The sequence below is a fragment of the Aspergillus mulundensis genome (assembly GCF_003369625.1).
Source record: "Aspergillus mulundensis strain DSM 5745 chromosome Unknown scaffold_10, whole genome shotgun sequence".
NCBI lineage: Eukaryota > Fungi > Ascomycota > Eurotiomycetes > Eurotiales > Aspergillaceae > Aspergillus > Aspergillus mulundensis.
The window spans coordinates 1,301,022-1,314,017 of NW_020797898.1; the positions used below are offsets into that span (position 1 = coordinate 1,301,022).

Consider the following 12,996-nt stretch of genomic DNA (forward strand, 5'->3'; position numbering starts at 1 on the left):
CGCTGACCCTGAGTTTCCGCATCTGGTTGCCCAATCCCATTATTGATCTGTCCCTGCGTTTGTTTGTTTACCATACTGGTGCCACTGTTTATATCCCACTCTTCCCCTCTTCGCTCGCTTCCACCATCAGACCAACGTGTCCTGGCTTTCGCGACGCAGCGCAAATTCAGCCTGTATTCCGACTCAAAGCCATCAACCAGACCAGGTATCGGCGCGCTGTTATATCCGGGCTATCTGACAAGCTCGTTCGGCCAGCCGGCCTTGATCACCACTGATCTCAATTTCCCCGGACCGCGCATCGCCCTGCAGCGCCATCAATCACCGCCATGGCTGACAAAGGCGCCCACCCAGGTGTGAAAAGCCTTCTAGCAAGGTTCGAAAATAATCAGCAAAGCACCGCTTCTCCCCCTCCACGAGACCGATCTCCCGCCGGTTCCGATTTGTCCAAGGTGCGCGCAAGCTTTGTCGCTGTTGAAGGAGGATCGCCGTCAGGTCCCGTCCTAGGCTTGCGGCGCGTGAGCCCGCAAAGCGAAGGCTTCCCTTCTCCTTCTAGGGTTAAGAGCTTCAGCTCTGAAGATCTCGACGGCAGCGTCAAAAGCAATGGATCTTCCACCCAGCCGACGAATGGCTTGGGTACACCGCAGAAAGTGAACGAACCGGAGAAGAAGGATACTCCTAAGGATACCGTTGAGGCGAAAGGAAAAGAAAAAGTTGAGGAGACATCATCCGCAAACAAGGAGAATCACCCGGTTTCCACGTCGCCTACGGTTGCGCCTACGAAGTCGACAAAAACAGTCCCAAAGAAACCGTCAGATGTACACGCCGGGAAGGCCACCTCAACCACCAAACCTGCCTCGCAAGCTTCATCCAAGATTTCAAGCCAATCGCGCACGCCAGCTTCGGCTAATAGACCTGAGAATGAAAAACCTAGAACGCGCGTTTCTAGACCCTCTACAACTACTACCACTGGTGTGAAAAATGACTCAGTGAAAGCCCCCGTCCACAAGTCAAGTCGGGCATCACTTGCCACGAGCAACAAGGCCCCGACAAGACCGGCAGCTCGCGAAACCACCCGGTCGGCAGCTCGTTCTAGCGATGTCCGATCATCATCAACAGCTAGGCCAGCTCGCCCAGCAAACTCCGCTACAACGACCAGTACATCCGCCGCGAGGTCAAGTGCTACTGCTGGGGCTACATCTAATCTATCGCGCAAGCCGTCCAGCTTGAAGAGTGCGACTGGAACTCGCCAACGTGCAATTACCCCTAGCGCCTCAAGTGTTCGCAAACCGGCCTCGCGCTCCCCTCCGTCAGGAAGCGACCGCTCCAACTCCCGTGCAAGCACTGCCTCTAAGCCAGTTGATGAGGGATTCCTGGCAAGAATGATGCGTCCCACAGCAAGCTCCGCCAACAAAGCCCACGAGAAGCTGGACGTCAAGAGCCCCCCTCGAACCAAGGTGGCTCGCGCTCCAAGGAGGATTCCTTCCACTCGATCTACCCAGTCGACGAAAGAGAAAGTTGCATCTCACAAGCCTGCTGAGGTTGAAGAACAGCCTGCGATTCAATCCGTCGACGCACCGCTTGAAAGCGAACAAAAGGCCGAACCTGAGCCGCAGACCGTGCAGGAAATCACTCCTGAGCCCTCCGTCGGCCCGTCAGCACAGGCTCCAGAGCCAGCTGTTGATTCAGCGAAGTCGCACGAAATTATCGCTGAGGCGCCTGTGGAAGCCGTTGCTGAGCCTATAACTGAGCCTGTGGTTGAGCCTACCGATAGCAAGTCGAACGAATTAGATGTGACGCCCACTACGGAGCAAGAGAACACTGATGAGGCGACCACAGAACCTGCAATCGTCGAACAGCAGGTCACGCGTGCAGAGGCCACTGAGCCGATCCCCGAGGACACGGAGGAGAAGACTCTGGCTCCAGCTGCGGAAATCATTGAGAAGCCGACTGGAACAGCCAACACCTATAGTGCCGGTACCAAGACAGCTGAACCGATTGAAACGGATGCAGTAGCTGTTGCCGAGGAAAAGAAGCCCGACATCACCAGCGAAGGCCCTCTCAACTCGAACCAGCCGGACGTTGACGATATTGACCTCAGTAAATGGTCGCTGAACGATGATGACGACACCTTTTAGGCAACGTCATCTCGAGTTTTCTCCCAGAGCATCTGTAACTTTCCATTTTCATTTCGATTCTTGTGATATATTTGTTATACCCTTCTCACGTCCATGTTCCAGAGGCCAATCCTCTGCATCAGCTTTGTTTGTCTATTTCGTCTCTATTTCCCATTTGGAAACGGTTTATGCTTATGCTACAACGCAGCACAGCACAGCACAACCGCCGCGTCGGTCCGTTGTGCATTCATTTAGTGGTGTTGGATTTGAAATCCTTGGGTGATTTAGCGTTTTCCCTTGCATCTTGTCTTGCACTTGCATCAACCTGTTTAGGAGTATCTTGGTTTATCATCCTCTTCCGGCTGTTTACCTTTTCAATTATCTTGTCAATTATTTATCTTCCCCGTCTTGCCCTTGCTTTGCTACACATAGTTTAACTCTTGCCGTGCCGCTTATCCTTCGGGACTGGAGCCTTCTAGCACCTAGTGTGCTAGTGAGTTAGGGCCGCGTTTTCGTTTCTTTCTTCTTTCGATCGTCAGAATTGTTTACCTATCTCTGGAGATTGATTAACTTTGGAAGTTCGCTTATTCTCTTCTCTTCTTGAATAGCATAGATTTATTTTAGGCTCATGGACCAAGGTTCTCGTTTATAATTGCTTACAGTCTGGTGTGGTCTTGTTTCTAATGCCTTTGACTCTAAAATATGAGTTGATTTTGCTGGATCTGCGGTCGATGCAGTAAGTGCCACTTGCAGGGCGAGGCTAGGTTGCTGTGATGGTCGTCAGACGCTTATGTTTCAACGGGTGTATATGCTTATGGGTATCCCAATTGAATCGGAGCATGGCGTATTGGTGGTGGTGGGATAATCATATCAAAGAGCTCAATAGAAAAGGTACTCCGTACACCATGACATATATACCCAAGCTAAGAAAATCCGGAACAAGAGGACAGGCCCGAGTGCCCCTGCCTACCTACGTGCTTAACAAACATAGAATGTCCACCGTTCCGCGCAAGAACAATCACCAAGCTAGCAGCGAACCACTCCCGCACAGCCCATAATTCGATAGGGATGTAAGACGAAAAACAAGAATCAAAGCTTCTTCTCCAATTTCTTCAAGAACCGATTCACGCTGCTCTCAACCCTAGAGGCCGAATCTTCCAGCTTCCTAGGCCGCTGGCCGGGATTCTGCATCGCCAGCTTGGCGTGGTCCTGCAGATGCGAGGAGGCCTCTGCTTCAGTGGGACGGTACATCTGATTGTGGATGGAGTATTCGGAGCCTGGCGTGCCGGCACCGACGCTCGCGGATGATGTGATGCTGGGTGTTGACTGATGGTGGTGATGGTGGTGATGATGCGGTTGAGACTGGGTTTGGTCGTAGGAATAGTTGGAGTACCCGCCTATCGAGGGGACTTGCGTGCCGTAGAAGCTGGGTTGTTGTTGTTGGGCTTGGGCTTGCTGCGGCTGGGCGTAGCCTTGGAGGTAGCCGGGTGGGTAGGAAGGGACTGTTGATGCTGGTGGGCTTTGAACTGATGTTTGGGAGGGGTAGGAGGGTACGGTGACGGGTGGGCTTTGGATAGGTGCTTGGTGCTGGGGTGGGAAGGAGAGGCCTGCGCTGAGTGGTGGGGAGGCGTACGCTCCTGGGAGGCCGTATGGAGTTGGTGTTGCCTGGCTCTGGCCCTGTTGGGGAGGTCCTGCGTAGCTTCCTCCTATTCCAGGTGTCTGGGAAGGGTTAGTATAATGGGCGCCGTGGTCTGCTGCTACGGCAGCTGCAAGGCCAGTCCCTTCTCCGGCATCGGGAGGCGGTGGTGTCTTCTCGCGATGTTTGATCGGTTCCGGCGCAGCGGGCGCAGCAGGGTTGTATGGGAGAGGGGTGAATTGGGCAGAGTCTCTATTCTGCTCAGCTGAGAGAGGGCTGACGGACGAGGTATGTTGATGCAATGCTGCTGGGTTTGCGCTTGGGCCGGCTTGCGGAGGTGGCGGCGGCGGAGGGAGGCCGATGGGCGCAGGGCTGGCGATTGCTTCTGACTGGGAATTCCGGGTTTGACCATTCTGGTAGGCAGGGTCCGTGATCGCCACGTTCTCTAATTGTTGTACGATGGTGCTTGTGGTGTTGACTTCGGATGGAGGGGGGAATGGACGTCTATCCGTATCTACCTGCGCGCGAGACAGGTATTGCTCGGTCAGGTCCAGGAATTGGTCTGCATCACCTTGGGTCCAGAAATAGATGTCTAGAGTATGCAGACGCTGAATTGCATTCTCGCCGCGGGAATCGCTGGTCGGCAACTGCCATTCATACGGATTCGCGCTGCCTGGTGGCGGAGGAAAGGCATAACCTCCCTGTGTTTGCGTCTGCCCGTCCACAGTAATTGTGCATAGAGAAGGAAATCTCGTAGAATGGCTTATATGCACATTGTCAAGAGCTTGAGAGCAATTAGCTTTAGCAAAGCATTAAGAGCTGGCGACAAGCTTACCCCCGTTGAAGGCATCCTGACCAGGAGTCCCAGGATTATTCGCTACTTCAAGCCTTGTCTTCCGCTGGGTGGCATTGTGGTATAGATATAGATACGAGCCCTTGTCAAAGCGATGGAGGAGGGGCTTTGGGGTCGGTGCCGTGAAGTAATAATGGATATCGGCGAAGCTGCCTCTTAGTCAACAGACCTGGGCATTGTAGGTAAGACATGCGGGGTAATCATGGTACTTACATGGTCAGCACTCGCTCCTCGCCTGGTAGCGGAGGCATGATACGCGGTTAGTATGGGGTTATGTTGCAAAAATGAGGGCGCGTAGAGGGATTTTATGGGAGCACGGAGAAGGTGAAAGTTGAAGGACAGGCAACAAAATGATTTATAGAGCAAAGCCACTTACCAAGCTGCCACTGGGCTGTGATATGCCAGTCTGCAGAAGGCCGGCGGCAACGAGGGCGCTTAGAAGCTGGAGATGATTCGATAGTGAGTGGGTGCCTTATTGCGGCCTTGATCTACAGGCAACGAGGTGGACTTTGGTGGCCTTACTCTGCAGGCACCAGCCGGCCCCGTCCGATTGTTTCTCCGAAAAATTCATCCCGCAAGTTAACAGCTTCAATAGGTCATTGGCATCTAGATCCGAGCTGGGCCGCTGAGTGTTGGTGTTATTTGTTTTGCTCTGCATCCTTCTTTAACAGGTATCTATGCAATTGATATCTGTGCGCAATTCGTTCCTCCTAACTGATCTTCTATTTGTCTCAGAACTTCCGTCCCTTCGGCCAACCGGGTCAGTTGCGCCAGATCAAAGCTCAGCATGTCTCTTGTCAACCTAGCCCATGTCTGTTCGCATTTGAACAATGCCACCAAGGCTCGTCTCGGCTTTACCTCTATCCCAAACTCCAACCTTCACCTAAAGCTATGCCTCGCCCTTCAGAACGACGGTTTCATTTCTTCTGTTGTCCGCGGAGGTCCTGAAGCACCCCCTATGCACAATTTGCTCGGAATCCCTACCGGACATGGTGAAGGATACTATGTGGAGCCAGTGACACAAATCAACGTTGCCTCACGGCGGCTCTGGCTGGGGCTGAAGTACTGGCAAAGTCAACCGGTTCTCTCAAAGATCTCGATGGTCAGCAAGCCCACGAGACGACTCACGATCGATGTTGCTGGCCTGCGAGAGGTCGTTCGCGGACAGAAAAGTGGCTACATTGAGGGACTGCGATCTCCCGGAGAGAGTCTGTACCTCTCAACAGACAAGGGTATCAAGGAAGCGCGGGAGTGTGTGGAGAAGAAGCTCGGAGGGCTTGTCCTGTGTCGCGTTCTATAATGACTTGGTGGGCGTGGTAGATCTCGTTGAAATTTGCCTCAAAGGGGTGCTGTACGATGGGCTTGCATTATATCCGGAGTTTGGTCAGTCGCGCTTCTCATGTCTTCCTGTGCGACTGTTGGGATAAACAGCTACTGTGTATATTAACCTAAGTAACTTCATGTACTTTTCTTGATCCTGATCCACAATCATCGCTGGGTACCCAGATCACGACCTAGCTGGAGCTTTATTGAATGACGAGAGGCAAGAACTGGATTCTCGGTCCGGACGGGGCCCTTCTCGGCTTTCTCCTTCCTGCAACTCCACAAGTGAGCCCTCGTGGCAAAGTGACAATCGTCCCCAGATACCGCCATTTCGTACTATTGATGCGAATACTTATTAGTGGGATTCCACTACGTCAGATACTAAGCAGTCTGCTCAATATAGCCAGGAACTGGCGGCCAGAGCGCGCGATTTGGGTCGCCGATCTAGAGACAGACAAACAGGCACAGACGAGAGTACGACAGGGGTCGTTCCAGATCTTGCTGAAAGGTTGAGCGGAATCTCGAGAAGCATGTAAGGCGATGCTACGGATCGACTGTTAGGCTGGCGCTAAGGCTTTGATCCTCCAATACTCGAGCGATGCGATGGCGATCTGTGCTCTCTGACCTTCCATCCTTTGTGGACTGGCGACTACTAGCTAGTCTCTGCAATTCATGCATGCATCTCAAAAGGGGAAACGCCGTTTGTTTATAGGTAAGGGGACGGGAACAACCTATGGGATGTCACGTACATCGCCAACGTCGCAGATGCGCATGTCTTAGCCGCAGGTCACTTTTGACATCCTCGAGGTCAGCCAGGGGGAGGGCCTTTTTCATCCAGAATAACGAACCCATCGCATTTAGGGACTTCTGCCTCGCGATATAGGCCCATTTTAACCACAGTCCGTCATGTGAGATCTACATTTCCATATGGTCGGCTTGCTTTGCTGGTCCGGCCTGGAAGCACATTAACATGGGTCTCCGGTTCAGCGACAACTTAAGCCGTGGGAGTGTGAAAGATGAATGCGCTGTCCGATATGCGAATGGAGAAAAACCTAGGCGCATATTGGGGTACGAGGAACGAGTTGGCATCGAAGAAGCGATTCGCTTAAGCTGTGAGGTACATCTTTATACTGGGCCAGGGACACTTGAAACATGCATTGGCATTGATGTCCAGGACTATGCTCGCCACTTAGGGGTTGAGTTGCCGTCGTCCACGAAGCAAAGGAAAGAATAGTTGCTAGCTGCCCTCCTGCATCGCCTTATTTATGCCTTCGTACTTTTGTCGCCCTGTGTCCAAGCAGCCTTGAGCAACCACCTTCAAAAATGCGATTCGCTCAAAGTAGAATAGCCCGCAGCGCGGTGTAGATGCTGTCATGCGGCGTAAGAGATTCGATAATCATTGGGACATGGTCGTCTGCGAGTCCTAGCTGAGCCAGGACCACAAGTCTGGGCTAGCCGGGGTTTCATCGAAATACACATATGCCAAAGAACATCACGGTCTGGGATAATAAGCATAGCTATTTGGTGACGTGTAGGGTTACAAGCACAGCTAATCATTGACGTGAAGTCTCAGTCCTCCTCTTGGGACATCTTGCTTTGGTGACGTCTTTGCTTCTTTGCTTCTTTGCTTCTTTGTTTCCCCTCCTTCAACTACCCCTTCTTGCATGATCCCTGTGAATCTTGACGTTATTGATCCTCAGATATCCATCGATCGAATATCTCTTAGTCAAGGGAATGTGTGTATGCTTTCTCTGGGGTTACAGTGGAGAGTCAGCATACTAATTGCTTTCGTGGAGATGTGATCACGACCTCATGAGATGAGCCCGCTCAGCATTCTCCGGGTCTGCCCCAGGTTGTTTGTTTGCTTCTACAGAACCGCATTAATGTAGTTGGTCTATTAAGCTCTCAAATAATATCTATTATGCTCCAGTTATGAAAGAGCCTGGGTCCGAGTCATAATCCTCAGTATGGTGGTCTCGAAGTAAGCAATGGCCATTTCCGGCGGCACTTCATTGTTACCCCGTAGAAGAAACCACAAACTGAAAATGCATGTATGACATCTAGACATGCTTTCTGTCAGCTCGCCACATTCACTTGTAACACAATGATACATCAGCAATGGCTTCTGACTCGAAATGATGCCTTCACGAATGTGATGAGCCTTGCCCAGATTTCAATTCATTGGTACAGACTCCATGATATCATGAGATGATATGAACCTCGCCGGAACTGGAAGAGGATTGCGCCAGAAGGACTCGCGAGAGATCATCCAAAGTCTATAAGAACCCCCAACCGTCCCGACTCTGTCCATAACCAGAATCATCGAACATCAGTTCAAACAAACCTTCAATAACGCGAATCATTCAAAGAACTTCTGCCTTCCAACCACCAAAATGGTCGACGCCGTCTTTCACCACCCGGGAGTCCACCAGACGTACTTCTTCGGGGGCCGCCGCTACGCCCGCATTGAGTTCCAGCCAGGAGGCTCAGAAGAAAAGATCACCTATGGCCCAGCCACCATCGCCGACCACTGGCCCTCTCTCCATTCCATCGACTTCGGCACCGTTGATGCTATCCTCCCCGTTGAAAACACCAAAGATGAGGGTTACTACTTCTTCGGCTCGCGCTTCGCCCGCATCAAGCTTGTCCCGTCCTCTAACGACGACAAGGTCCTTGACGGGCCCTGGGTCATCACGCAGAAGCTGGGCAGCCTCAGAGAGGCGGGCTTTGACACCGTCGACGCAGTGCTCCCTGTTCCCGGCAAGTCGGGCGAAGCGTATATCTTCCGTGGCGTGAACTATGTGCGCATCAACATCAACCAGGACAAGATCGTGTACGGTCCTGCGAAGCTCACGGACCAGTGGCCTGGTCTGACTAAGGCCAAGTTTGACTCTGTTGATGCGGCGTTCCCTGAGCCGGGCAGCTCGAATGGAGTCTCGTACTTCTTCAAGGGTGATAAGTATGTCAAGCTCAAGGTTGTCGCTGGTGCTCCGGACTCGATTGTTTGGGGACCGAAGCCCATCAAGGATTACTGGAAGACTCTTGAGTGGGTTTAAGGGACTTGTTGTCTTGGATCCGGCATGGATCTGTCGGAGCATGCAGGCTGATTTCTCTATCTCGTACCTCTCACTGTTATGGACATCCTCGACGTTGTCTATTTTGCAGTCAGCTAGTGGCCATGGTTGATTGTCCGCTCCTTATATATACGCAATGATCACTGAGTGCCTTTCCGATGCTCCACTTTGTAGTCGTCAATCGTTTTCTTGCGTTGTACATTTAAATATAGCACGATGTTGGACATGCGTAGCTAATCATCATTACTAGAGTCGCGCTGTGTCACAGGTTCATGACAGCAGTGAGGCTGCGGGTCAGGGGGTCCAAGATCCCGGATCCGCGGTGCTGGGGCACTTGGACTGCCTCTAGGTCATTTTGACCATGGCCCAAAGCTCATATTGACCACGGCTCAAAGGTCATCATGACCACGGCCCCAAATGTCATTTTGACACCGGCCGAATCCGCCTGTATCACCATCGACAGCTCCAATGAAGAGATGGCGGGTTAGGTTGGCATGTGCTTCATTCGATAATTCGATAAGTGGTTCGGTAGATAGGCAAAGGTTGAGCTGATAGGAAGAAGTTGAGTTGCTATTGGGGATGGCGTGTTTGAGCTGGATATGGGTTTCTCTTTTGTGTCTTGCGTTTGCTTGTTTTGCCTTCAGGCAGTCGCAGTTTGGCAGCTCAATAGTGTTGTCTTTTCTTCTTTGACATATTGCGCGCGGAGCGCAGGAGCGGATCTCATGTACGGAGTCTCTTTCTTCGCCGCATGTTGCTCTCCTAAGTCCGCACTTCTCGAAGCTGGAGAGACTACGCTACCTAGGCATCACGTGACCCAAGCCGATTTCAACGCCAACTGCGCCAACTCCACCTTCAAACCTCCAGCCCCAGTCTCACGATATCAGATGCGCAAACCAAAAGTGTGCCGGCGGCCCATCGCCAGGGCCAATACTCTGGCAGGCCTCCGGTAGATCATTGGGCCGTTATCCATCCGCTTTCGTACCTATTTACGGTGACTCGGCTCGATCTCAGCCTGGGACTTTTTGGGCAACAACACATGCAGCCATATGTCTGCCCAACCCAACTCCCCAGAACACCACCACCAAGGCCAGGCGATGAAGATCTCAGGATCTCCACACTTCATCTCCCAAATTCAACAGGCGACCGGCTCAGCCTTGACTGGCGCCCGCTGGACTTTCTACTGTTGATCGTCGTTTCAACTTGCGTTTCCAGCAGCAATCGCCGACCCCTTGCCCAACGCTGTTCAACGCTGGCTTGTACGACGACCGCACCTCGTGCTTGGGAAACATCAATTAGACAGGGGGCGGTTGGACGGTGATTCGTGGAACTTGAAAAGTCTTGCTCGCACTCACCAATCGTCTGGAGCCATGCGTCGTGGACGCTCAGAGCTGTACAGAGTATTCGATTACCCTTGACCACTGGAAACCTTGCACCCGGACCATCGGATTCTAGAAAACAGTCACACCTGAGTCAGTGGCTGCGAATGATTTGCCAACCATTTTGCTGATATTCGGCTGTCACTTGCGCGTACCCAATGGTATTCGGCTCCGTCAGCCATCTCAGGCCGCCCAGAGTTGTGGATATTGTCGGCTCGGGAGGTAAGCTAATCCAGATCGAAAAAAAAAAAACATTCAGGGATGCCACAATGTGATTCGAACTTGATAGGTTCCGAAATGGGTAGAATATTTGGGATTGGAAGGTCGCTGTCGTGCCGACTGCTAGCGGGAGCTTGCGCCATGCCAACTTCTCCCATTGCTGCCCAAAACCCTAACCATCCATCTCGACCCTTGCTTTCTCCTCATTCCTCTTTCATTTGAGGATAGGATCAGCTTACCAAAGTTGGCCACGTTCATCTTGTGGGGGCAAGTTCTTGGAGTTTTCCTCAGGCTCATCCATGTCAATCCGCGCTCAATGGCCGCCGCAGCTATCCACCTGATGGATAGTTGGATACGGAGACGGCAAATTAATCTAGCCTCGGAGATCTACCTAGTGCTCTGGTTGATTGCTCGATCTCCATCGTCATCTTATCGTGACCGCCGCTTGTTGAATCTATTGTTCCCACCCTGTCAGTGTCGACCCACTGGGCCGTGGAAATTGACCCTAGACTCCGCTGAACCCGTGTACGACTCCATAGACCAGGCTCTTTTGATGCCCGGCTCCTTCCTTGCCCGAATCGAGATTCTTCTCGAGTGTGTCCGGGCATCCTTGTCAGTGGCTACGAGTAGCAGCCCCCTCTCCTCACAATTCGTGGGTCTGAGACAGAAGTGCTTATCTGCCGCCTTGACAATTTGTGCCCGTGCCCTGACTGTTACATATATGCCTCATGGCCGTGCCAATTTAATGAACTCTTTTTGTCTGATACCCATGTTGAAGCCAAGGCGCCTTCTAGTAGAGCACACGAGACTCTGATTTATTAAAGACCCCTCTTTCCACTGTTACTATTTTATATTTACTCTCGCGATCTTCTCTATGTACTTTCAACATATGCCTCTCGTCCTTCACCCCCCAGTGTCCGCAATGTCGTCCTACTTCTCCGGCTCGAGCACAGGCAGCAGCACTTACGCACACTCACTGAGCACCGATTCAGATAGGTGGTCTCATCAGAGGTTAGCTTTAACGGGGATTCACATCCCAAGATCGCCCTTTCCTTTCTGTTGCCTCATTTCTTTAGCTTGTATCTTGGATGGTGCTCACCTTAAAATAGTGGCATGATCCCACGGCAGCCGGGGATATACGGAGCTTCCAGCGAGCCTCCGCTGATCTATCAGCCAAGGTATTTTCATGGCAACTGCTGTCTCTTGTGCTTCGCTTCTGGAAGGCCCGATGCTGAAGTTCTTTCCCAGTACGAAACCATTCCCGTCCCCACCAAGACTTGAACCTGGCTCGGCGCACACGCAGATCCCAACGTCAAGGCCATCAAAGCTGGTATCGCCTGAGTTCGACTTCTCCTTTCCTCATGGCGCCATTCCAGTGTCTTCACCTGGAGCCATATCTCTTTCTCCGAGGGCACCCTTACCACACCCAAGCCCGATGTATCGAGAACTGAACCACCCCGCTCGCCTTCCGGTCGACTCACTAAATCGTGATTACGGTTATGAAAGGCCATCCGAGAGTGCGGAGTATCTCATCGAAAGGAAAGGTCGTCGTACCACAGACAAGTACAAAGGAACCGTTCGGTATCACTCGCAGAGGCGTCCCTCGAACCGTGACGAGTTTGATGGCCCCCATCAGTTCCTAGACCCGCCCTCACCGCAAGTGGTTGCTGCCCAAGGGCGAGACTTACCTCATCTTCCTACTAATCTTGATGTCTCAGAGCAAGATCGAATCTTGGCCTCGGTGAACGACCGGCTGTCACAGTGCGCGTTTGATTTCTTTGGGAAGTACCGATTCCCCATTCCGATTGAGCCAGACAAGAGAGAGGTGAGGGTCCCTTCGGACCGGGAATGGACTGAGTGGGTATACCTTCTCAGAAGGCTAGCGACTAAGCGCCGCATCCCCGCCAGAGTTCTCTACAATGGGCAGATAAAGCAGCTGATTACGGTTTTGGAAAATTCCCTGGAGATGAGACATGCTGCAAAGCACCAATCGCGACCCATCAAGGACGACCGAAATGTCCTCCAGCTTATCTCTGCCGGGACTCAAGTGGCTAAGCTCCTCAGGGACGCCAGTGCCGTCGAATATCTTGACCGTCTCTATCTTGACACCGAGAGACGCATCCAGGAAAGGCGTAGCCGCCGGAGGTAGATGATTCCTCTCCACATGGCCAATACTTTTCCTGATCTTCCCATGACTTGGATCTCTACGTCCCTTGTTTCCTTGGAAGAACCTAAACCCAGACTTTCCCCGGAACCCGTCTCCCAGGAGGAAACTATCCACGTTGGTTGGAAATTGGATCCCTGGACTTCCTTCACAGATCTGTCTCTGTCCACCGTCAGGAAATATCCTTAGGATGAACTCGGACCTCATGGGAGGGCTTCGTCCAAGTCCTTAGAAGCT

At 52.2% G+C, this 12,996-nt stretch overlaps 5 protein-coding genes across 5 annotated transcripts; 4 read left to right on the plus strand and 1 right to left on the minus strand.

Moving 5' to 3' along the window:
• Positions 1–326: 326 nt before the first annotated feature.
• Positions 327–2,135, plus strand: DSM5745_08808 (uncharacterized protein; the record flags this gene model as incomplete). The annotated part of the gene is made up of 1 exon (XM_026750824.1): positions 327–2,135. One exon carries the CDS (start codon positions 327–329, stop codon positions 2,133–2,135), a length of 1,809 nt encoding a protein of 602 aa, XP_026600837.1.
• Positions 2,136–3,203: 1,068 nt separating this feature from the next.
• DSM5745_08809 (uncharacterized protein) lies at positions 3,204–4,854 on the minus strand (the record flags this gene model as incomplete). Its single annotated transcript, XM_026750825.1, has 3 exons — positions 3,204–4,534; positions 4,586–4,752; positions 4,817–4,854. The coding sequence occupies 3 exons, from the start codon at positions 4,852–4,854 to the stop codon at positions 3,204–3,206; spliced, it is 1,536 nt and encodes a 511-aa protein (XP_026600838.1).
• Positions 4,855–5,390: 536 nt separating this feature from the next.
• DSM5745_08810 (mitochondrial 37S ribosomal protein uS8m) lies at positions 5,391–5,903 on the plus strand (the record flags this gene model as incomplete). The annotated part of the gene is made up of 1 exon (XM_026750826.1): positions 5,391–5,903. One exon carries the CDS (start codon positions 5,391–5,393, stop codon positions 5,901–5,903), a length of 513 nt encoding a protein of 170 aa, XP_026600839.1.
• Positions 5,904–8,319: 2,416 nt separating this feature from the next.
• Positions 8,320–8,982, plus strand: DSM5745_08811 (uncharacterized protein; the record flags this gene model as incomplete). The annotated part of the gene is made up of 1 exon (XM_026750827.1): positions 8,320–8,982. One exon carries the CDS (start codon positions 8,320–8,322, stop codon positions 8,980–8,982), a length of 663 nt encoding a protein of 220 aa, XP_026600840.1.
• A 2,799-nt stretch (positions 8,983–11,781) lies between these two features.
• On the plus strand, positions 11,782–12,744 carry DSM5745_08812 (uncharacterized protein; the record flags this gene model as incomplete). Its single annotated transcript, XM_026750828.1, has 1 exon — positions 11,782–12,744. One exon carries the CDS (start codon positions 11,782–11,784, stop codon positions 12,742–12,744), a length of 963 nt encoding a protein of 320 aa, XP_026600841.1.
• Positions 12,745–12,996: the final 252 nt, after the last annotated feature.